The 26539-nt window shown below is 44.4% G+C and overlaps 1 protein-coding gene across 1 annotated transcript in view; it reads right to left on the reverse strand.

Moving 5' to 3' along the window:
• Positions 1–6942: 6942 nt before the first annotated feature.
• reck (reversion-inducing-cysteine-rich protein with kazal motifs) overlaps positions 6943–26539 on the reverse strand; it is a 48718-nt gene continuing 29121 nt past the window's right edge. Inside the window, exons 11-21 of the mRNA XM_010885703.4 lie at positions 22772–22984; positions 19073–19209; positions 18740–18880; positions 18439–18627; positions 16512–16634; positions 16182–16353; positions 13873–14065; positions 12369–12579; positions 12068–12141; positions 11142–11297; positions 6943–8673 (exon numbers count right to left, since the gene is read on the reverse strand). Of these exons, the coding sequence (XP_010884005.2) occupies positions 8452–8673; positions 11142–11297; positions 12068–12141; positions 12369–12579; positions 13873–14065; positions 16182–16353; positions 16512–16634; positions 18439–18627; positions 18740–18880; positions 19073–19209; positions 22772–22984 (1831 nt within the window). The 3' untranslated portion in view covers positions 6943–8451. The remainder of the gene's footprint in view (positions 8674–11141; positions 11298–12067; positions 12142–12368; positions 12580–13872; positions 14066–16181; positions 16354–16511; positions 16635–18438; positions 18628–18739; positions 18881–19072; positions 19210–22771; positions 22985–26539) is intronic.

Genomic DNA, 26539 nt, shown 5'->3' on the forward strand with positions numbered 1-26539 from the left:
TACCGGACTTGAAGGATCTGCTGCTAAGGTCTTGGTGCCAGATACTACAGCACACATTCAGAGGTCTAGTGGAGGCCATGCCTCGACGGGTCAGGGCTGTTTTGGTGGCAAAAGGGGGACATACACAATATTAGGCAGGTGGTCATAATGTTATGGCTGATCGGTGTATAGTACCATGTGATCTGACAACTTTGAGGGGGAATTTCTGACAGACAATAACATTTGCTCTGGCCTCAGATGACTGGCTGTTCTGGTGTTTGGATAGAACCCACCCGACACACCCACACCCGCCCATTCCCAAGAACGGCGTAATTTACAATAAATTATATTTCCCCATCTCTACATGACAGACTGAAAAAGGAAGCTGAAAATACACCGTGTGACTTTTGCAACCATATTTCTGAGAAGAATGTTGCACTGCCCCCTGGAAATATATATTACCATTTTATGTGACAATGTTGAGGGTGCATTTCTGACAGACAATGACATTTGCTCTGGGCTCAGATGTCTGGCTGTTTTGGTGTTTGGCTAGACCCCCCCCCCCAACACACACACACACACCCACCCATTCCCAACCCTTCAAACACACACACACACTTTCACACTACGCCTCTTCACCCCTCGAAGGGACAAAGCCACTGACCTCCCCTCCAGTACCTCTGGACGCTGACAGAGATTGATGACCGTCCATTGTCTGATCTCCATCTGCGTCCTGCTTAAAGGCCCTGAATACTCGGTTTGCACACTCTGCAGTGTGAACCCATCCCCCCACCAAGGCATACATTAACCCCCTCCTAAAAACAAGGGGAATCGATGTGAAAACGCTGCACTTTGGATATTGCGACAGCAGGCAGGCCAGTGTTTGTTAAACAGAGAGACAGACAGGGAGAGACGGAGAAAGCAAAGCGGACCGTGCACCCTTCTGGAGTCATCTACCCAGAAACAGCCTAGTTGGGGGTGGAGAGGTGCCAGCACAGGCTGGGAATGGTCGGGTGTCCTTATCTGCCATTCCTATTTTTGGTGGGACTGATCTGATCCCAGCACCCACCACAATGCACTGTCATGAATGGTGGCCACTGTGCGGTCTTCAGCCTTTAGGAGCAGCAAAAACAGAAAAGAAAACAGAGATGAATACAAGACAGAGAGCAGGCGTAGTGTCCTAATGTCAGAGATTCAGGTGTTCTACAGTGTTCCAGTGGTCTAAGCTGCAGCCTCAACTAAACATATAGGACTGCAGCAGTTCCATGGCCTAATGCTGTTTCAGCATGCTGCTTCTGGAGATTGCATTACATGAAATCATTTGATTGAAAAATTTAATCAATTAACACATTTAATGTTCTCACCGCTTGGCTACATTCAGAGGACTATCATGACAGCCATAGAATGCTGTGGAGTCACGTATATGCATATCATGTAAGAGCAAAACACAAAGAGGAGCCGACAGAAGTTAGAGCCATGTCAAAAAAATATGATATCATAAAATTGGTTTTGATCCTGTATGCTGAACAGCGTTACAACCCGTGTTGCATTGGGCGTCACAGTTATACAATACCTATGCTTGCTACGTTCCATCCACAATTATTGATGTCAGAATCATATTTTGTATTCATCCACAAGCATTTTATTTCTAGACTAGTATTTCGTTTGGTATTCCGGGGAATAATGTAAGCATTGCGATTAGAAGGTAAGGTAAGCTATTCTTTTGATGCAATCTACCCAGGTTGAATAGCAGCCAACTATGTGTGTACATGGCAGGTGATTATTATCAACAAACAACCCAGTAAGCTCCTACAGAAAAGCTCAAACAAAAAAACGAATATGCAACCAGTCAATGTTTTTTCAAACTCCTTTTTGACATGAGTTAGCGCTAACTAGCAAGTCTGCATGGCAACTGCTTTATATAGATCAGACACCAAGCCTTTTATCAGCTATGCAAATAGAACGACACGTTTGGCCATGTATAAAGTCAGAATTAATGCAACTAAGCAAGACGAAGGGACATGCTGATTTATGACTACCAAATTACCACTCTCCTCTTTGAAAGGACACAAATGTCACAATTTGTCCACAGATAGCAGTCAAGAAATACCTTTTTAAATTGAGCCCAGAACCAATTATTGATTTAAGCCATAAGGCAGTGCTGTATCGTCAATTCAGACACAGGTAAAATGCGTCAGTGCTTTTATAAAACGTCGACATAATAAAATAACAGATACTTATTTTAAGCAAATATTTTAATTAAAAATAGATTTTTATATGTAAATACTACAATAACAATTCTTCTAGAATATAATTAGTGCGGACTAATCTGGTTTTTAGTTATTTTTGTCATGTTGCCGGAGACATGCTCAGTTTATTGTTCAGAGTTGTTATTGTAAGGGAGCGCCCTTCCAGTATAGATCGCACTTTTTCTTTTTTACCTTTTTGCCAGCCAATGAGTGTGTCCATCAAGTCACAGTACTCAAGCTGCATCAGTAAAGCGTGTATACGAGAAAGATCTCTGACGTCAAAGTGATAATGTTATTAAACTTATCACCTCTCAGGTAGAGGAAAAACTAATGTAAACACCTTGGTTATGTCTGATAAATAACTGCTCAGCTTGTTATCCATGTTGAACATTGGTGTGAAATAAGTCTCGTAAGACTAAGATTCAGCAAGTTTCTACCGAGTTCCTTTTGGAAACCGCACAGGAGGGTAGTAAAGTTATGAAATAAACCAACGATGGAGCTTAGGCTATTAGATGTTCCCCTTTGATGAAAAGGGTTGCCTCGGGAGCCATGTTCCCTGTTCATCGGCTGAGGGAGAATTAAGCTGAAAGCCCGCAGATATACCAACTACTAACGCAGCTGCATCAATACAAATACAATACAGCGTACTTTGAAATTATTATTCATGATACATTGGTTTCTTATTTCGAAACACATCCTTTGTTGTGAGTCTGTACTGAGAAAAAGCTGAGGAGGTGCAGACCTACATTTATTACTCTTTTTTTAAACCACAATTATTTTTGATCCTTAATTTCCATATTGAACCTTCTGTTCTTTTTCAGCCTACTGATTTGTCCAAGTCTGACAGTGAAGACAGGAAGTTAGTTCTGTGCAGGTGCCCTAACTGTGGAGTGCCCTTATCAAACTGAACAGCAACATCTCTGTAGTACATGAAATATATATTTGTTGTTAATATTTTTTTTTATGCTCCATTTGATAGAGACATTGTGAAAAGAATGAGGAAAGAGTTTGCTGAAAGTGCAGTAGGCAAGGTTCAAATCATGCTGCTGCGCCTGAGACCACAGCTCAGACCATGGGACCCCCCAGGTCACAGGTTATAGCATGTTTTTAGAACTTGTTTTGGTTTGGAAGCCATTAAAGCATTTATTTCTTAATCAAAAGCAGTCAATTTTGCATGTGAAAATATTTAATCATCGGAGCACCTGTCTTTCTCAAACAAATGCAATTCCTTTTCATCCTGCAGAAATCCAGGCCAGATAATATAACTCCCTTATTGACCACTTCTCCCATTTTTTTTTATCAGTTAATCCACTGTAACATTCGAAAGGCATTATTTGACTACAGCTCCGTTGTGGAACACAAAGGCAATTAAGACAGTAGATAAGCATTAATTCATTAATTAACAATTAGATAACATCAGCCTAATCATTGAACAACTCTGACAGTTAGATTTTTTAATAGCTTCTCTTGAAAAAGCTTTTCGTGGCTGATTAGATGCGTGCAAGTCTCTGACCCGTACCCACTCCCTCCTACGAGGGGTGCACTTCTGGATTTAGCCTTCGGATTTGATTGGCGTGAGGGAAAATTGTGAAACCTCCACCTTGTCTGTAAAGACGGAAAGATGTGACCATTTGATTTGCTCCTTTTAAATCCCATTTGGGTTGAATCTGCCGTAGGACCTCTGTAGGTAGTAACAGGTTCAGGTTAAGGAAGTGGTTACCGTGGCGTTAACTGATTTGAATTTACTCACCTTCTGCCTCCGTTGCCTTCCTTCTTCACTGGCCTCTTTTTGAAAGTTCAAAGTTAATTAAGAGGAAGTGGCGAGGAGAGTGAATATGCAGGAAAATGAGAAGGTTGTTCTCCAGATACGCATCATCCAGCAAAGTGCATTTAAAGGGGAGGATAAAAAATAATTGTGTTCGTTTTTAAATGTGTACACGAAATCTGATTTAAAGGGGTGGTGGCAGATTCCAAAACTCTTCTGCAGTAGGATACACCAGTAGGAAAAGGTGGACAATCTGATGTTTGTGTACTTACAGACACATTTCTTGACCACCAAACACCTATTTATCAATTCTCCTTCAGATTGTAAACCATATATTAATCAGGCTATGGCCTTGTTAGTGTGTGGCATGGATGTCTCATCAACTTTCCTCATTAAGGTGTCCGATACACCACTGATCTTGGATCAGTCCAACAGAGAGTGAGAGGAGTGCTTTTTTCACAGTAGTCAAACATTACCTGCATTTCTGTGTCTTCGTATATCAGTCCATGATGAGCTGTCTATTTTTAAAAGCGGAATAATTTGGGATTACAGAGACCAGCCAGGTGTTGGTGATGGTATTTGAGGGGAGGGGGTCTCTCTGAGGAGTGAGTGACAGGTGTGAATACGAATCGGGTCCACGTAGCCTGCAGCCCTCTCTCTCTCACTAATGAGGTGTGACGTGGGCGGGGTGCACAGATGGCCCACGAGCAGGATCCTGGATGTACCTGCCTGGACAGCTGGTGATGTCCCATTTACCACTTAAAGAGGGGCCTGCCACCACTGCGTGTCCCCAACCTGTCACCTGTAAACCAAAGACACCGTGGCACTCTGTGATTGGGAACATTCCGGGAGCCCATTAAAAGAACACCAGTGGACTCTTCCTCTCCGTCAGGCCCGAACAATGACAAATGCTGTCATGAAATTGAATGTGCCTGTGTTGTTTACTCATTTCAAGAGGGTTATGGCCTCAATCCAGTGCTGGAACATTTTGTTTGGAGTTATCTATTATGGTTGAGCAATGCATTTTGGCACTATATTCAGGGTCAGGGCTGAAAAGGAATGAGAGACGACTTTTGTACCCCAGAGCAAGAAACTGTAAAGGATGTAAATTACCACACAAGCGCCGGTATAAGCTACAGTGAAGAGATTGTGACAAAGAGCTCAGGGATGGAGCCCACTGTCAGGAATCACAGCCTTGACTACAGTCATCTCTCATCTCTCCACGGCTACTGCTGATGTACAAGGAGCCATCTGGCACAAAATGGCAGCCATTTTTCACCCAGTTACTCATCTCCCCATGTAAAGAGCCTTGGGACCTGTAAATGAAAGCAGAAACTGTACATTCACTGAATCCATTAGCATCATGTGCACAGAGAAAGGGAATGTGACTGTGTGGCAAATGAATTCCATTAGCTGTAATTTAAAAGAAATGCACTACAGGACAACGTCCACTTATAGCTGTAAGAATGGATCAGTTCCCAGACATGCAGCAGGCCAACAGGTTTGTTTAAAAGTTAAAGTCAGGAGGTTCCAGATGTGGCCTTCGCAGCTGGCTAGTTGGACGCTCACATGCTCTTTCACTTTGACTGAGTTACCAAAGGCACACATTCCTTTGGAGGCTGCACTCAGGCTTCTCCAAGGGAGATGTTCACATTCCTTAAAATTCCTTGAAAGGCATGTTCGTCTCTGCTCCTCCCAGGATCCTTCTGGAATCTTCCATCCCTAAGCCGGCTCACGATCTGTGTCAATACATTACTCTTCACAACCCATGGGCACATTACAGGATGGTTAATAGCTAGCCGCTGGGGAACAATTCATCCACGCTGTTTCCACTTCATTTAAAACCAAAACGTATTTATGTAATGACAATGAATCAACATCCAAATATAATTGTTTTTGCAAAATGTATTCAATTTAGGGGGATTTTCTGTAGTTCTTTTCTTTTTTCTCACTATTTCACCAACATTAATTGGTTGATTTAACGTTCAATTCAAGGTAGTTCAACTGACGTCCCAGTGGGTGGTCACTGACCTTTACCTAACAGAGTGGAGGTCAGGTAGGTTAACAGCGTAACAGGAGAAAACAGCTATAGGACCCAATTCTAAAACTGGACATGTGATTTCTGTTAGGGAGAAGTGAGAGAGTGATTCCCACTTAATTAAAGGTTAACACATTTAATGCAGGCAAACACCAGCCCAATTTCTCAAGAGCAGGTCAAATAAAATGTACATGTGTGCACACACACACATACGGGGGGGAATGTTTAGTCAAAGGTGAATATCAGCATAAGATCAAAGATCATAAGATTCATCAGATTCAAGGGGCTTCCGCTTCCCTATCCCTTCTCTGGAGCACTACCAACCAGGAGCCCTAGGAAGTGCTGAGGAAGCAGACTGTTTTTACCTTTACTCCCTCATCCTGCCCTGTAGGAGGGAACTAGATCATCACGAGACACTGTCTATGGCACTCCGCAGTCTCAGGGGACTATGCCAGAGCCAGACACCCTCTTGTGGTGATAGTATCTAATTGCATGTTAGAGGAAAACAGCTCCAGCCCCTTGGTGTAAGCAATCTGGGAATACATCCAGCGTGCCCTTGGACAGGCTAGGTGTAAGATTAAGCATATTACTTGTACTAATCAAATCGTGTCAGACAACTGCATTGGGTGTTGATTTGGGATCGGGCCTGGGATGCCTTATCAGAAAGAAGGGAAGATGAGAAAGTCAAATGAGAGATGACCAGTCTGTGAATAATGAAAATATTCAAATGAAAAATGACCTTTCTGTTATTGAGAACAGCATATTAATGTGACTTACAAACATTATACACTAAATGTATACAGTATACCTGATTGGCAATATATTATAAAGTATACCTGATGGGCAGTCTTTTATACGACACTCTGCCTCCCTATGAAACCTAGAAAAATATGACAAATTGTACAATAAACTGTTTGATTGTAGGGTTTTATATTCAATAAAATATGCATTATTTGGGCATTTTACACACGTTGCATGTACTGGCATCTCCTCTGAGACAATGATGCAATACAGTGACCATTAGCGTAATACTAAGTGCCTACATCTCTACTCTTTCTAAACATGGCAATATGAACACAAGATATCGTAAAAAAAAAGAACGAACACTTTGGAGACAAACAGATATAATACCATGAGGACCCTGGAAACGGGTTCGTTGCTACAAAGCTGCCTAGCACGATAATACTGTAAAACGACGCGGACACTGTGCTGCGTAGGCATAGAGAAAACATCAAATGAAACACTAGGACAGGACAAACATAATACAATACATTCTTGAGTAAAAACACATAATTATCATCATGCAAGAATAAAACGTAAAAAATGGCACATTGAATCATCCCGATCCATTTTTTAACATATCAAATATAGAAGATTTTGGAATAATTCTTATCAACATTATAAAGTTATTGCATTTACTTCATATAGGAACTATACGCAAGGCATTCTGTCGATATATATATCTTTACCCATGTGCATCATGGATAAAGTGATGATTGTCATTTTCATTAAAAACATGGCTGTTGTTCCTCTTTAGTTTACATCTTATCTACACTGGAGGAACAACAAGAATCCCTTTGTTTTTGTCTTTCAGCCAACGGATTGGGAATGATTGTCTTTGACGTGTTTGTCTTTCAGCCAACGAAATAGGAATGCTTGTCTTTGACCTGTTTGACATTCCAGTATTATTGTCGCATTCCTAGTCAACACCTCTCCACTAACACTATTTACAATAATACAAATGTAAAACCTGGATCCTGGAGGGCAGAGGAAGAGGAGACAAAATGGGAGAGCATGAGGGGGGGGGTAATAAGACCTCTGAGACTATCTGGGACAGATGTCTTTTTTTGGGAGTGAACCTGACATGACTTCTGACTCACAGACAGACACACACCCACACATACACCCACACACAAAGAAACACCGTTCATTAACACATCTAGACCTGACTCCTGACTCTACTCTGAGACTGAACCACCTGGCACATCCCCCTCTCTCACACCCACACACATGCACAGCCACATACAACATTCACTAACACATGCACACACAGCAAATAGACAATCACACGCATAAACACACACACACACACACTCGCGCACACATCTCACCACAGCCTTAGAGGATCAGAAAGCTGCGGAATTCAAAACACTGCGTGATGAAACTAATCTTCCTCATCACCATAATTTGAGTTCTGTGGAACGAAAGCTGGATGTGATTGTGTGTCCGCTTCTGTACTTTAATTACCACTCATCTCCTAGCTTTTCGTCAGTGATTGTGGTGACGCTGGTGGAGTTAATGGGTTTGATTGTCAAGGCCTTTACAGGCTGATGCTGCTTGCCGACGGCCCGGGGGAGGTGGACAGAAAACCCCACAGTACACCCAGCTTCCTGCCCGCAGGCCTGGTCACTGAATACCAGCTAGGCATCGCCTGGGGTTAGAGTGAGTAGGAGCCCCAAGGCAAGGCACAGGAAGGTGGGCAGGAAGGAGGCTGTGGAGCTGGGGTGCCCTGCAGACCTGATGGTGGAGATCTTGACCTCGGAGGCGAGGAAAGCAGACAGGGGCACGTGGGAGACCAGGGTAGGGCTGCCGTAGTTAATGAGCGCGTCGATCTTCTCCGCCTCCATGCTACAGGCTTCAATCTGAGAGAGGGACGCAAACAAAGACAGTGTTATGTTCTTCTTGTCTGTGTGTTTTTTTAACTCCTCTTTAACATAGTCCATACTGACTTTTTATTTAGGTAGACACGGATAACAATCCGGGCTCTATGAGACATTCCTAACAGACCACCTAAAATCAGACCATATGAACCAGAGGTGTCATTAGGATCACAATACATTCAGGGCTTAGCCCACCCTCCTTCCCAATTTCGATGTACACGCTAGCGGCCTGCATGTCTACATTGTCATAATGCACGATCGGAATTATAGATGAATAGATCAGGGGCTTTTTATTTTGTATTAATTTTTTTGGTCCGTTTGAGATTCATAAAGGATCTGGGGCTATAGCCCCGGACGCCCAGGGTTCACGACGCCACTGTTATGAACTAGGAATATCGTGCCGGAGTTGTGCTAGGCCAAAACCTGACCTACAGTTAAGCCTAAAAGTATTCATACCCATGCCAAATGTTTAGCCATAGTGAATTTTTATTTGACCAATTGTTTTCTTCTGGCTGGAAATGACATAAACAAGTGACAAAACAAGGTAAGACATTCTGCTGGAGACAGGGATTTGTACGACGTACAGTTGACTTGTAACTGACTAGAGAACTACTGCTGTTCAGCTGTTCTCAATTTATAGGTGATTAGAATGCTCTCTCATGGTGGAAATTAAAAGACCATTTTAAATGGTATAGAAACTTGCATTTACAATTAAAAGACCATTTTAAATGGTATAGAAACTTGCATTTACAATTTCAAGGGGTATGAATAATATTGAACATGGCATTTTTCTTAAAAATGTGAAAAAAAAGAAATAGTTCCATTATTCATTTGTATCTCCAGCACAATGTCTTAACGTGTTTTGTCATTTGTTTATGTAATTTCCAGCCAAAATAAAACTATTGGTCAAATAAAAATTCACTGGCTCAAAGTTTGGCATGTGTATGAATACTTTTGGGCTTAACTGTATACTATCCAGTCAACTTCAATCGTGCAGGCTTGCTGAGATACCGACAAGAAAGGTAAAAATGGAGGTAACAAAAGACTACATCGGGAGTTTCACACTCGACGGAACAGAACTGGTGATAGTGATGAGAAGACTTGTTTACTAGTACCAGTGGAATAAAATACACAATTTGTCACCTAGTGAGGGGGACTAAGGCCTTCTGCTCATCCTCTAAGATGCTAGATTTATGAGGCATCCATTATTTAAACATTAACATCCCCCTGAAGTTAAATCTCTTTTTCGAGAGAAAAAAACAACAGTTAAATATTAGCACAGACCTGTTTACTAACTGGATGTAGATTCTCAAGAGTGTGCTGAACCTCTTATAACTGTGCTGTGTCTATAATAAAAATGCCTTTTGTGACCCTTTAATATAAAACGACTTTATTAGTCTGTTAAGTACCCCATATTACAGTGGTTTCCAACTCCGGTCCTCAAGTACCCACAACAGCACACATTTTTGCAGTAGGCCAAAACAAACAAACCCAATTCAACTCAATGGTGGCCTGATAATTAGCCGAGCAGGTGAATCAGGTATGCTTTCCAGGGCTACAGAAACATTCTACATTTGGTTAGAGTGAGTGGGAGCTCTAAAAGGGTTTCATGTATTAAAGTCTTTCCCTACAGATGACACCTCCTCCACAGGGCTTCCCAGCCACTCACCAGCTGTTGGCACAGTCAAGGCTTGAACCTCAACTGCGGTGGTCAACTTCAGTGCTACGAAAGAGTGCCTTGGACCACTGCGCCACCTGGGAGCCTATTAAATTCACTGCACTGTGACGACCAATGCCGTGCCACCCACCCCTCCGTTACAGCCCCGCCCCCTGCAGAAGTCCTCAGTGTGAGCTCAGCCTACTAACAGATGCCTCCTGTAATCCGCGGCATGCTGGAGGCGCTGCCTGAAGGAAGAAATAACTCTACCACAAGACAATGATGGGATCATCTGGTCCTTAGATGGACTGAATGTTACGCTGATTAGGCGCCAGGTGCAAAGGTCCAATGGACCCCGTGTGAGTGTGTGTGACAAATGGGAGAGAGTTTGAGTGCATTTCTGTGTGTTTGGCTAAAGAGTGAAAGTATCTGACTGTCTAAAGGCTGTACCAGTGTGTGTACCAGTGTGTGTACCAATGTTCACCGCAGCGTTTGGTAATGTGTGTATCAGCGTGTGTATTCTGTGTCCAGTGTGTTAGTCATTGTGGGAAGTCAGAGTGTGATTGTGTATTCAGTGTGTGTGCGTCTGTGTCCAGTGTGTTAGTCATTGTGTGCAGTCAGAGTGTGATTGTGTATTCAGTGTGTGTGCGTCTGTGTCCAGTGTGTTAGTCATTGTGTGCAGTCAGAGTGTGATAATGTGTGTATTCTGTGTCCAGTGTGTTAGTCATTGTGGGAAGTCAGAGTGTGATAATGTGTGTATTCTGTGTCCAGTGTGTGTAACCAGAGCGTGTACCTGCAGAGGTGTAGGCTGCTGATCTACAGGGACTATGAGGATGATGATCTCGGAGTCGATGCTCAGGTAGCCGAAGATGTCACACTGGGGAACGGAGATGTGAAGACGCAGGATCCGCAGAATGTCATGGACTGTGACCGGTTGGTTCCGGTTTAACTGCAACAGTTCACAAAGGATTCCCTTTAAACAAACATGTGCCATGCCAGCCACTTCACTTGTGTGATTTGAAACATCTAACAACTAGTTTTGCAAGGACTGCTGGATCACAGATTAGCTGCAATAATAAAAATGCAATAATAAAATGACTTTGCTATTCCTACAGTGTGATAGAAACAATACATAATCATTGTTAATATGTAGCAGTAGTTTAGACCAGACCAGTTTTCACGGGCCACTAACTAGCCACCTCAGAACTAAATCCACTACAGGAGTAAACCCAGACGTAGGTGCAGGCCCGGACCTGTTTTGCTTTAAATTACATGTTTCTTACGCTTATTAGAGGTGTGTAAGGCATTTCGGGGTGTTTATAGTTACTGCCCAGGTTTCTGCCACTGGGCAGTTATTCTTACATCCACCCCATTCTTTAACAGAAAAGCAGCTTTTTTCGATTCCCTTATATTAAAAAAAATCTAACGTTTGCCAGGAAAACTATTTCACAGATATCAGTGACTTTTAGAAACGTTTAGGCATGTAAGGAGGATGTGGGACATTCTGGATTTATGTCTGACTCCAGGGGTCTTATTTTTTATTACAGTTCTAATAAAAGTTTTTACCTGCTATCCTATCGGATAGAAATGAACCCAGCCATCTAGAATGAACAAAACTCCCAATTCATTGTAGAGGCAGCCAATCCTCTTCCATAAATGACTGACAGAACACCAGATGAAGGAGGTCGATTAGGGAGGCAGGTAGCGGACGACACTGACCTTGGCAAACACATTCATCTGTTCTTTGTTCCACAGGATCTGTAGCATGCCCGCACAGATGGGACAGCAGGCGCCTGAAAGGTGGAGCACCAAGAGGGCAAGGGTCAGAGGTTATATAACAGTCACAACAACAATTTGCGTTCCAGTGCTCCATGCCTATAACGTCATAAATAACGAGACGTGTTTCAAAGTGAACATGGCTGTGTCACTGCATGTTCTGTCTGGAGAATTTATTAAAAACAAATGATGTAACTAAAACATGTGATATTATTAAAACAATAGTATCTCTGTGCCTACTGACCGGGTGGGGTGACAGGGACGCAGCTGGGCGTGGAGAGAGCCGGGCATGGGATCATGTCACATCCTGAGTCGGAGGCTAGGTCTGCCACAGCCCCCACCGCGTGGCAACGCCCCTGGTAGTCCACGGCAACGCGGTCCGAGTACGCCTCGCATACCGTGCTGTACGTCTCGCCGTTGTGGCCACACACAGGCTGCGGCCGTTTACAGGCGTCCTACGTAGAGTACATGAACACAGACAGAAACGTCCACCACTCAGAAATTCTGCCTGTAGTTACGGTTCCGCTCGTTTGTTTTACAGAAAATATTCCGGATTAAAATGTATATATCGGGGGCCCCTTTCTACTCTTCCTAACCAGATAACTTCCTTTTGTTAAGTTAGGCCACCAGGGAGTGTGAGGTGACATTCAACACCACAGATGAACAGTGGATGTGTGTACAGTGGATGTGTACAGTGGATGTGTGTACAGTGAATGAGTACAGTGGATGTGGCTGCCAAATGTTTCCTCTGAACAGTGACATTCTTCATGACTCAATCGTGCCACCAGAGGAGGGAGCGAAGGTGCTCTTTCATCACAGTAAACATTCTGATTGCGTGCATCTTGCTTTGGTTCCTTGACACCAGGACCTAAATGGGTTTTTAATGGGGTGCCATCCGCCTTAATAAAAGAGTATAAAGCCTGCTCCAGCCTGTTCCATTGACCAAGCCTCAACTCTGAGCTACAAAGGAGATGGCATCAGGACGATATCGTCAGCCTCCGCAAGAGAGACGCGTGTTCCAGCAGGACGTGAATCGTAACAAACCACGCTAATTTAACACTTTGTTACACACCCACACAAATACTTAGAGGATTTCTGTGTTTGTGTGTTAGAAAAAGTGTGTTAAAGAGTTTGAGTGTTTTTGTGTGAGAGTGTGTGCATATTGCTAACAGCCGGGCCGTGTTGCAACACCTCAGACAGGTTGAAGCAGGATCTCTAATTAAGTGTCCATGAACACAAACAGAAAAAAAGGCTTTCCAGAGGCTTTTAAAATAAGGATTATCTCCACTTGATTGACTGTACATTTCTCTACAGAATGCTGGTGTAGTTTACCTCCAGGCTCTTGAATACCCCAGGGCAGCAGAACTTGTAGGATAAGACTTGAATACCCCAGGGCAGCAGAACTTGTAGGATAAGACTTGAATACCCCAGGGCTACAGAACTTGTAGGATAAGACTTGAATACCCCAGGGCAGCAGAACTTGTAGGATAAGACTTGAATACCCCAGGGCAGCAGAACTTGTAGGATAAGACTTGAATACCCCAGGGCTACAGAACTTGTAGGATAAGACTTGAATACCCCAGGGCTACAGAACTTGTAGGATAAGACTTGAATACCCCAGGGCAGCAGAACTTGTAGGATAAGACTTGAATACCCCAGGGCTACAGAACTTGTAGGATAAGACTTGAATACCCCTGGGCTACAGTATTTATAGGGTAGAGTTTCAACGCAGCAGGACTGGCTGTTACCTGACAGTGGCCCATGTAGGCCAGGGTCTTGCCCATCTGCAGGAGCTGACAGAGGTTGGGGTGCTCCTCGTTGTCGGTGTCACAGGCTGGGTCCATTTGACTCTTGTCACATCCTGAGGGGCGACCCACGCACTCATGCTGTGGACAAGGCTCAGCCAGATCCGTCAGGCACACTCTGTGTTTGGGGATGCACCTGAGGACCAATGGGAAGAGACCAGGAAGAGGTTTACTGAAGTGATGGTTTAAAACAGGCTTTAGGGACGGAGGCATACAGTCCGCAACTTTGTTCCTTTAAGTGTAGCGTGGACTCTGCTTTAAGGATCTTTTGGGCAGTGTACCTTCTCTAGAGTATCATTGCCACTGCAGATATCAAAGCTTTCTTACAGTTTAAATTACACCATCCACTCCTTCTCCTTAAACAGAGACCATTTCATAATGACATAATCATAATGGTTCGTATGTTCATGTTAACGTAGTAAACATGTTTTTATGTACATTACGGCTGTTTCTTGGTGGGAAAAAGAGGGTGGAAATCTATTAAACGTAATGGAGCCAGCAACCTTGTTATCCACAGTTGAGCCGGCAGGCCTATAAAAAGTTGGGAGGAACTTTCTCGTTCTCCACCCCAGCCCCCAATCTCCATGGGAACCACCCTACCTCAGCACCAATCAGGTGGTCTGCTGGACTAGCCACATTTTTATCACCTTGTTTACGAAAAAGAACAAAGGTTGAGAGAGCCTGTTGACTTGCTGTGTCTTTGAACAGATGGCCAAGGAGAGATGTTATTAAATGGGTACTTGTGTGCATTACATAAGGTAGGATGCCAAAAGACACTAGGCTTTACTGTATGAATGAGAAAAAGTAACAGACACTAGTCTTCACTGTATGGATGAGAGAAAGTAACAGACACTAGTTTTCACTGTATGGATGAGAGAAAGTAACAGACACTGGTTTTCACTGTATGGGTGAAAGAAAGTAACAGACACTGGTTTTCACTGTATGAAAATTGAGAAAGTAACAGACACTAGTCTTCACTGTATGGATGAGAGAAAGTAACAGACACTAGTCTTCACTGTATGGATGAGAGAAAGTAACAGACACTGGTTTTCACTGTATGAATGAGAGAAAGTAACAGAAACTAGTCTTCACTCTATGAATGAGAGAAAGTAACAGACACTAGTCTTCACTGTATGGATAAGAGAAAGTAACAGACACTAGTCCTCACTGTATGAATGAGAGAAAGTAACAGACACTAGTCCTCACTGTATGGATGAGAGAAAGTAACAGACACTAGTCCTCACTGTATGGATGAGAGAGATTAACAGGCACCGGAGGTGTAAAAAGTACAGAATAAAAGTATTGTTCACCAGTTTAGGGAAGTTACTAAATAAGACCTAAATGACCAGGTAAATGTAGTTCATAACTAACTGGTGAACACAGCAGAGTTATTTTACTGGTTTTTTTCACCTCTAGTATTTATGACAGAGAGGGAGACAGAAAGTAACAATGTGCTGAACCCCCAGACAGATTTAAACATTTTAAAGTCGTTTAGCAGACGATCCAGAGTGATTACTATTGTGAGGGAATCCATTTTCATCCTGGCCCCCCCGTGGCATTGCAAACGCCACGCTCTACCAACTGAGCTACAAGAGACCCCGGGGCAGACAGAGACCAATAGCGTAGAGCCAGAGCCACGATCCCACAGGGCCCCGTTGCTGTTACAGAACGGAAAAATGGGGGCCACCGACTGACCTCGCTGAGGGCCAGAAATGGGGTATGACAGGCATCGTGTCTGGGTGTTTGTGAAGTGATGTAATATGGCCGGAGGAAGAGGCAGTGGTCCTTAGGGCTCTGGGAGCTCAAGGCGATTCCGGAGAGGAGGGTTATAAAAACCCCCCCCCCTCCCCACGCACACATGGGGTGTGCCTTATGGCAAGGTTACCGCCGACAAGGGGGGGGGGGGGGGTCACACCTGAACAAACAAGCACACTGTCCGTCACTGCTGGATACGGGGAGGAGTGAGAGCGTGATTTCAAGACAGAGACAGAACAGGGTGAAAGGAGCAGGAAAACAGGAATCATCAAAAGAGGAAATAACCAAAGTCGAAAGAAATGGAGGGGAGCAAATCCCCTCTGTCTGGACAGACAGGGCTCAGTCCAGAGTGAAGCCGTCCTAACTAGTTCACAAACTGCTGCGAGGAAATCCTGCCTTCTCTCTGTCCTAATTTCAGTATCAATCTCAAGTCATCTGGCAGATGCTCTCCAGCGAAGCGGGAAGGAGAGTAGAGACACCATGGTGCTCAGGTCTACCTCTGGTTCCTGTGACAGAGACTGGGGGTGCAGGGGTCACTGCTGCGGCAGTTTCCGAACACAAACTGGTTGTCTTTAAAACCCATACAGCGCGCCACACAGGCACTGGGGTAGGTCCGGCCGTTACGGGCACACACCGGCACAAACCGGTCGGGGCAGCCGCAGGGGAGTCCTACGGAGAGAGGGAGAGAGAAATGATGACAGTCTGACATCTTATCGGCGAGACACAATCAGTGCAAATACATTCCAGGAGAGTGTTCTCTGAATTTGCAGCATCTCAACCCTCAAATACACACACACACTAGCACACACACACACACACACGCAAACCTGTGAAGCGGCGACGGTCCTCGTCTGAACTGTCGACACTCAGGCATTGGCGGGCGGAGCAGATGGTGTCGCCGGCAGAGCAGAAGCAGGGATGGCAGTCCACCCTGAAGGAAGCCCCGTGGTCTATTCATACAAGCACACAACATCAGCATGTCAGAAAAGCTGTACAATTTAAAAAACTTCCACACTCGACACTCACCAGAGTGACACTCACCGCAGCAACACTCACCGCAGCAACACTCACTGCAGCAACACTCACTGCAGCAACACTCACCAGAGTGACACTCACCGCAGCGACACTCACCAGAGTGACACTCACCGCAGCGACACTCACCAGAGTGACACTCACTGCAGCAACACTCACCAGAGTGACACTCACCGCAGCGACACTCACCAGAGTGACACTCACCGCAGCAACACTCACTGCAGCAACACTCACCAGAGTGACACTCACCGCAGCGACACTCACCAGAGTGACACTCACCGCAGCAACACTCACCGCAGCAACACTCACCGCAGCAACACTCACCACAGCAACACTCACCACAGCAACACTCACCATAGCAACTCCAGAAGTGAATAAACCTCAACTGTTGGTTCTGGGCCATGTCACCAATTTAACAGATCAGGTTTTGAAGACTTTCCAAACACGACAAGGATGCTGGGTAATGTATGCAGTGTGTTGTCTGTCAGTAATGCGCTTCTGCTGTCAAGCCAGACAACAAAGCTGCAGTTTGTCTCTGTTTAACCTGGCAAAACTCTTGTCGTGTCTGGAAAGTGATTCAAGATTTGTCACCCTGGCTGCAATTTGACTTTCTATCTAGAAAAACTCTATGTGCGTCAGAGAACAAACCTCTCTCCTCACTGGCCTTATCTTATTTTATGTCCTGAACAGTACTACAATCTTTCCCATCTATTCCCTTCAGACAAGGCTTCCCTATATGATGGCATAATTTTCCTATCTTAAATCTCTGGGTAGATCAAGTACTCCAAGCCCCACTCTCTTTCAGGCTTGCCACATCTGTGTTAAATAAGTCTGAAGCTTCTGACCTCCTGTTTGATGTGGAGCCGGGAGAAAAAAAAACATAAAAGCCAAACCAATAAACTGATTAGGGTTCAAACAATTGTAGATTTAAATCCAGTACATTAAAAAAATGAGTAAAGGGGGATAATATATGAAAAGAAAACATGTTCTGAGTGTTTTTAAAGTGTGGATACCTGTTATCGGTGGCCACTAGGGGGCAACACCACAGTGAGATAAGGCCCAATGCAGCAACATGAGGGGCACGTGGTCTATCTATGTTGAATTACTCCCTGCTGTTCACAGACAAAATGGGCATGTGTTCAAGTAATGTGTGTGTGCAGGTGGGTGCGATTGTGTGTTTGCAGGAGTCACTAATGAAGAAAGAGAGAGAGAGACTCTGGCAGCAGGCTTTTTTCAAGTCACAGTTGTGACATTCAGGGCGGGCCAAAGGAAGACTGCAGGGAGGAAATGCCAGCACGTGGTTGGCTTATTTTTTTGTATATGAAATGCAATGTTGTTGTACGGCTAGGGGAAAAAGACTGTTGGTGTTGTTTCCACCAACGTTACATGAAACCTTTTTCTTTCATAACAGCACCCATGTTCACAGGGTTATAAAACATCCTGCAATTCAACATTGTTCCTCAACAGGGGTCATCCATGTTTACTTTATAGAACAAAAACACTTTCCAAGAAAGGCCCACCCAAGGCGTCTGATCAGTAAAACCTTTGAGATAAATTTCGATCATTGGTATAGGAACTGAAACAGGTGCCAGTGGGGTAATATGAGATGTTTTGCAAAACGAAAGAACCTTCTAAAATAGAGTGTTGAAAACAATATCCTAAAATGTGACTATAGCATCACCCCATCACTCCACCCCACGGCTGGTGAACGAGGCAGCTTACTTTTTCGTTGGCCCCCTACGATGCAGGTCTTGGAGGTATCGATGCAGGGCATCTCAGCACAGTTCTCCAGTCGGCCACTCTGTCCACAGGTGCACACCTCAAAGCAGCCCGTCTGGCCATTCCTCAGGGGCACCTGGATACGGGCATCTAGATGGACCAGGAACTCTGATGCCTCACCAAGTTTACAGCCTGCACACACACACACACACACACAGACAGACCGACCTTTCACATCTACATGTGTTTACAGTGGACATGGGCTCCCCCTAGTGGTCCAGGCAGGTATGACATAGTACGGTACCTGGCATACAGAAGAAAGGCAGACAGTCCTGTCCTGGCTGGCAGCCCTTCCTGTTCACCTCACACAGGTGGTTGCTAGGACAGGGGTTAGGGTTACAGGGATGGATGACCTCCTCAATAATGTTGCCCAGGGAGCTTGGAGCTGGAGGGATCATGGAAATTAGATGTTGGGGTTTGGGATTCTAATATCTGACATTCACAACGTTAGACTGCTGACATGCATAACAGTCAGTGAATGGACTTAGAGAACCAAATGCACGAAGTCCTGCACAAACAGACACCCCACGCACACACACACACACACACACACACACACACACACAGTCCCACTCACTGAGGTATCTCTCCAGGGGAATGCAGCGTTCAGGGTCGTCGATTGGAGACAGGATCTCACAGATGCGCTCGGCTGTCTGTCCCTCGTGAAAGCGTTTGCGGTCTCCGCACTGTGTCAGAATGTCCACACAGTCCGACCTGAAGGGTGTCAACAGCAGGGTTAAGGGAGGGGCTTTCACTATGGCGCCAGTAGTGGAAACAGTGAGCCAGTGAAGGACAGTGAGCCAGTGAAGGACAGGGTTAGATGAGCAGAGTTAAGCATTGCAGTGGTTTTCAACAAGTTTGATGGTTATAAACCCCCTTCAATGTAAATGGACTGATACGATTTCAGTCGGATGCCATGACTGTCCTCCCAACATTACTGAACTGTACTGACTGTCCTCCCAACATTACTGAACTGTACTGACTGTCCTCCCAACATTACTGAACTGTACTGAATGTCCTCCCAACATTACTGAACTGTACTGACTGTCCTCCCGACACTATTGAACTATACTGACTGTCCTCCCGACACTATTGAACTGTACTGACTGTCCTCCCGACACTATTGAACTGTACTGACTGTCCTCCCAACATTACTGAACTGTACTGACTGTCCTCCCAACATTACTGAACTGTACTGACTGTCCTCCCAACATTACTGAACTGTACTGACTGTCCTCCCGACACTATTGAACTGTACTGACTGTCCTCCCGACACTATTGAACTGTACTGACTGTCCTCCCGACACTATTGAACTGTACTGACTGTCCTCCCGACACTATTGAACTGTACTGACTGTCCTCCCGACACTATTGAACCGTACTGACTGTCCTCCCGACACTATTGAACCGTACTGACTGTCCTCCCAACACTATTGAACTGTACTGACTGTCCTCCCGACACTATTGAACCGTACTGACTGTCCTCCCGACACTATTGAACCGTACTGACTGTCCTCCCGACACTATTGAACTGTACTGACTGTCCTCCCGACACTATTGAACTGTACTGACTGTCCTCCCGACACTATTGAACTGTACTGACTGTCCTCCCGACACTATTGAACTGTACTGCCTGTCCTCCCGACACTATTGAACTGTACTGACTGTCCTCCCGACACTATTGAACTGTACTGACTCTCAGTTGAAGGTTACATGCAATGCAGTAAACCTCCCCTCTTCCCTTCAAACATTTTTAGTAAATATGACAGACTTCTTAAACTACAACACATTGAATGAATATGTTAATAACTGTTATTTTGGGAGTTTTTTTTCGGGGCAGTGGGGTGTATCCATTGTAAAATAAGGGGCCTGGTGAAACAAAACCCTGCTGTACTATTTTAATGATTCAAAGGTATACTCACAATAGCCCCAATTAATTATGTAATAGGTTATGTGTAATAACAAAATGGTAGATTTCTATGGTAGTGTGTCTCAGCTTTCAGCAGACACCCTTGTTACTCAGATAGGGCCTACCATTCTGTTATAAAACTGAATTGAATTCAGTATCAGAGGTGCTTATAGGCAACATTTACATTTGCTTATGCAATCAATGTAGACAATCTTTTTTGTTATTATATTTTTGGGGCTTAGTATTACTGCAACAATGTCATTCAGCAAAACACACTGCTCAAAAACAGTTTAAAACTGTTTGAAGAGTTTTGCCAGGTTAAACAGAGACATACTGCAGCTTTGTTGTCTGGCTTGACAGCAGAAGCGCATTACTGACAGACAACACACTGCATACATTACCCAGCATCCTTGTCGTGTCTGGAAAGTCTAAACGCAGACATTAAAGACCTGGACTTGTGTCTGAAGCGACTTGGGTTGATCTCAGGTCTACCATATGCCACATTCCCAACACTGCTCTACACAATCCACATGCAGTAACCACTCAAACCAAGTTATTTTATGCTGTCCAGCCATTATGGTGTAGGTAGATAAGTGTATTGTCTTGCCATTTCCCACTCTCTTGTGAAAGAGTTTTAATACATATCAACCCCAGTAATATGCTTAAATCATCACTTCAAAATAAAATAATATATATTATCCCATACTATACAATTGGCTGAATAGCAAACAAATATTTTTCAATATATATGTCTTATCACTTATCACTGTTAGCCTTTGTTTTAATACTTACATCAAATTTCACACACCATTTTCTTTTAAAGAGAACATTTAGAGAACATTAAACTATACAGTCAAAAGATAAAACAGATACCATAAAGCCTGATTTCGGTCATGAATTCTGAACACAACTTATAGTAATTACTTAGCCATTGTAGGGCAGGATCGATTTGCTGTCCAGGGGTATCATTTCCTTTGATTCTTATTGCTGTCTCAGCTTTTCCTTCCGACACTGGCAAAAGAATGCTTTTTGCGTGTCTGTTGCCTTGAGCGAGTTATATGTAATAACATACATTTGTCTTGCACATACTGGGAATGGTACAGCTGGCGCTAAAGAAACTAAGCCATTAAAGACTGACAGTATATCTATGAAGTGTGAAAAAAAATTTGTGCAACAAAAGCTGAATTAAGAGATTAAGTTGAGAAGTATAAGACGTGCATGACAAATGATTTAATGATTGAAAAGAGACTGATTTGTACATACATGCACAAACTACTGTACACACACACAGATACGCAGACACACACACACACACACACACACACACAAACGTCTTGCTCAGACAAGAACAGCTGAGCCTTAGTGTTTAGTTCAAGTGGACAAGGCCTCTACAACATGCCAATCTAAGCCCTGATGGATGTATCTGAGATTCCGCCTTGCCATAGCTCACTGACACCACCTCTTTGTGCTCTGCTGATGGAAACACTGAGAGACAGAGGCTGGGTGGAGGAGACAGAGCTCCAGACTGGGCCCCTGATGTTCCAAAGCATCCCAGGAAGAATGCCTCTAAAAGGGTTAGCGTGAGGAGTCCTAATCTCTCCTTTCCTCCGGAACAATGACGGAGTACGGGAGTGTGTGCGTGCGTGTGGGTAAGTGTTACCCCATTTAATTGCGAGTGTAAATAAAGGTGCGACAAAAGGCCAGGCCAGCACTCTGTCACACACGTGTAGAGTATATGAATAAAGAATGTCAGCTGGAGAATGCCTCTCCCCCCCCCCAATACAGCGGCTGATACCACACTGAGGCCTGCAGCGAAGCCAGACGCTAACCACTTCATTCAGCCTGACACAAATGCAGGTGTGATTGCTCCCAGCGGACAAGGCTCCATTCAAAAGATTTGCTTTCAGTCAAAGGATCTGCTGATAAAAGACCTGAGGGGAGGGGTTAGTGACTAAGGCGGTGGAGATACCACAGCGTCCTTCCCTGAGCAGGCCCAGAGACCTGCGGTCGTGACGGACGAGTGCTCCAAGAGTCAGCCTGGATGAGGTTCATGCACTATTTCGTTTCCAGCGGGTTCATTTTTGGTTGTTTCCTGAGGGAGGCTTTTTACTGTGGCACAAGGGGAGTCTATAAAAGGTGACGATAAGCTGCTGTATGTGCCTATTAAATTACTGACTGTGTTGTTTTATGAAACTAGGTAGCTGAGATAACATTGCATTGATAAAACATTTGCAGAAGACCTACATGAAGCCAATTCCTAAACCACAAATCAACTGGTTATTCTCCGTTTAAGATCTGGAGTTGGCTTCATCTGGCTGTCATAATCTGACTACATTGGTAAGTAGAATGAAAACAGAAGGTACAGACTTGCAGATGACGCTCCCGCGGGACTTGCTGTAGCAGGGTTTGATCTGGAGGGCGCAGGCCACGGCTTTCCACATTTCTGGAAGGCACTTCCTGATGTCCAGGACAGGGATGTTCATGAAGGGCATTTTGATCGTCCCATTGGACCACAGCTTGATGTCATTTAGAGCGCCCTGATCTGATTGGACGTTACAGCTGCGGAACAACTCTGTAGGCCTGGAATCAGAAAGACACAGAGAGATACGGATAAATGCACTGAACAGAGAAAAGAATGAATGCAAATCAAATCCATGTTTACTTGTTAAGAACACAGTGGGCAGCAGTTAAAAATGGCAAAATGCTAACTTGCCAGCTCCCTGAATAGAACAGCACACACACAAAATAGTAGATGGTCACATCATTCATCATTCAAATTTGTTAGAAGAACAGTAATTACCAAACATGCTCTCAAGACTGGATAGTATTAGATATACTGTGGGCCTATTCTGAACTGGGTAAACCTGCTTTTGAATATTTTGCCCCACACTCAGGGAGTGCCATTCAGAGTGAACTTAAATAAAAAATGTCAGTGCCTTTTAGATAATTTAAGTGTCTTATATCTTATGTCTATTCTGTATTGTTGCAATACAGAGCTCAGCTGTGAAAGACACCTTGGGCTCAGTTGATTACTCTGTAAAGAACAAAACAACATACAGTATACACAGTATATTTATACTATAGCTAATATATGTTTGAGGACCCAAAATCACCTAAACAAAAGCAGGACAATCAGGCTCCCATTGATGTAAAATAATATTTACCAAAAAAAAACAAATTAACCATGTCAAAAAGGAATTCCCAAATGTATACATTCTAGCAGCAACATTTTCTCTTTGCGGTGAAGATGTCAAACGTTCTTGCCCGGGGTATATTGTTATTAATCTATGTTTTTTCGATTTGTGTTGAGGGTAAGACACGGACATAAAGTAAACGAACAAAGGCATCTGATACAGAAGACACAAACTCCCGTCGGCATACCACACAGAAACAAAAGAAAACAACATCTCTTTCTGTCTTGTGAGATACACATTCAATCTGCCCAGTGAGTCCAGATGTTTACTCCATGGCTCGACAACACATAGTTGTGGCTGAGTTGATGTCACACGTTAGTCGGACTGGGGCCTCTGTTTACTACGATGAGTCACTGCAGAAACATCTGAGACACAAGCCAGGAACCAACGACCAATGCCTGGGGCGGAGAGAAACTTCCCGAGGAAACCTTTTCTTTAATGATGTCTGGGAGGGAGGAAGTGTCTTCCAGGAAGGACCAGTGTGGGCTGTTGATTGGTAGGTTCCTTTGAAAGAGGGCGGGACATTTCCGGGGTTGAGGTTGGATGTGGTTAGGCACTTAGTAACTGGGTTGTTAACTCGTAGCTTTTAAAATATTTGGCCAATCCGGACTCTAAAGTCTTACCTAAGCTCTGGGTCATGACCCCAGCAATACTCCACCCTGTGGGGGCGGGTAGTGGTAATCGTGGTTTTACACTCTTCCCGAAATATAATTTTAATGACCTCCTCACTTTTATTTGCAGTGACTAGTGAGTCCTTCTCCCCCGTTAAGTCCTTCTCTCTGTCAGCCGTTAAGGTTTCTATTCACGTAGAAAACAAACCCAGGTGAAAATGATGTTTTTTAAGGAATTCTAGCTGACATATTTAAAATAGTTCCTGGGTTTAATGCGCACCAAGTGTAAATTCTAAGTGTTTGACATCCGTTGTTATGGACCAGAACCATGACAAAGCTGATTCTAGTGAGTTGTCTGGTTCCTGAGTGGGAGTGGTAAAGACCGCCCAAAACCTTGGTGTGTAGACATGACCTTCTTTCCCCTGCTCCTTATCATTACAACTTCCCTTCCCCCAAATCTCAGAATGATCGGCATGCGGATTGACACTTCCTGCCCTGGACCTTGGTGCGTGGTGAGTCATGCCAGGAGCCTTGTCGAGAGAGAGGGACGGACATACAGTAGGCAAACAAACAGACAGATGGGGGCGGAACAAACAAACGGGTGGGCTGATGGACAGCTTGAGAGTTGGACGGACGTAACAACGGACACAGTCAGGACAGATACACAAACAAAACAACAGTCAGGGAGAGATATGCAGAGACCCTGGGTAGGTACTCAGAGACCCAGGGTAGGTACTCAGAGACCCGGGGTAGGTACATAGAGAGCAGGGGTAGGTACTCAGAGACCCGGGGTAGGTACTCAGAGTTTGAGTGGAGGTACGTAGAGACCCAGTGGAGGTACTTAGAGACACAGGGTATGTACTCTCAGACCCAGGGTAGGTACGGAGAGACCTGGGGTAGATATGTAGAGACCCAGGGTAGGTACTCACAGACCCGGGGTGGGTACTCACAGACCCAGGGTAGGTAAGTAGAGACCCAGGGTAGGTACTCAGAGACCCAGGGTAGGTATGCAGAGACCCAAGGTAGATACGTAGAGATCCAGGCCTCTCAGTACTCTGTGAGTCACTGTACTCTGTCTCCACGTCTGTCTTCCATACTGTGCCTGTGGTCACCAGTCACCCCAGCTTTTGAACCACTAAGGGGGGAAGGCTCTTGCGCAAGGGCCCCCGGGACTCCTTCAAAGAAAATCGGAGCAAGCGTTTGTTTGTCTGGAACTCTAAATCCCACTGCAGGGATTGGCGGTGCTGTCATCTGAAGAGGAATTCATCGACCTTCTCCAAGGGAAATATATCATGGAATTCTTCAGATTCCTTTAAGAGGAACTAGCATGAAAAGTTCACATACATTTTTTTATTTATTTGATGGAACATTGACTAAATGGCTGCTGAACTGCAATCCAAAAGTTGATTCAGTGAGTTTTCTGGTAGCCAGGATTTTGGAGTTACCATAATCACTAATACATTAAAGATCCAGCCCAGAGAACTACATCACAAACATACACAAGAAAACTATGAAGGGCGCCCTCTATAAGTGTTGGTACAATGACATTCTTTCTTTGCTTTGGGACAGTCCCATTGCACTGTCCCAGAAGTCGCAGCGATGAGGCACATAAGATGAGGTTTGAGCCTTTAGCCCTTGATGTCCCATCTAACAATATATCTGATCCATCCTCTGATCCCAGCCAGGAAAATCACTTAGTTTCAAAGTGATCAAAGGGGCAGCTGATAGGACAGGAATGGAGCTTTGAGACTAGTTGTCCATGTGGCGATTGGTGGGGTTGAGCCCACAGGAACGGAGCGATCAATTGGACTGTGTGTGCTTATGGGAGTTCGCCCGGCCCGGGAGGGCTTTGATGGTGTTCAGTATGGGTCTGCTGGCCCCTCTCTGAGCCGGGATGCACCATGCTGTGAAACGGCTGGCCTACAAGGTCAATTGTCTTTGTTATTGCACACACCATAACCTATAGGAACACACACACAAATACACACTACTTTCAATTTATTTTCTCTGTGACCTCTAGACTGCCTAACATGGCAATGAAAGACGACTGCACTAGTCACACAGTCTGTAGTACAGCAACATGGTCACACAGTCTGTAGTACAGTCACATGGTCACACAGTCTGTAGTACAGTCACATGGTCAACTAGTCTGTAGTACAGCAACATGGTCAACTAGTCTGTAGTACAGCTACATGGTCAACTAGTCTGTAGTACAGTCACATGGTCAACTAGTCTGTAGTACAGCTACATGGTCAACTAGTCTGTAGTACAGCTACATGGTCAACTAGTCTGTAGTACAATCACATGGTCAACTAGTCTGTAGTACAGCT

This window comes from Esox lucius, chromosome 21 (genome assembly GCF_011004845.1).
Source record: "Esox lucius isolate fEsoLuc1 chromosome 21, fEsoLuc1.pri, whole genome shotgun sequence".
Taxonomy (NCBI): Eukaryota; Metazoa; Chordata; class Actinopteri; order Esociformes; family Esocidae; genus Esox; species Esox lucius.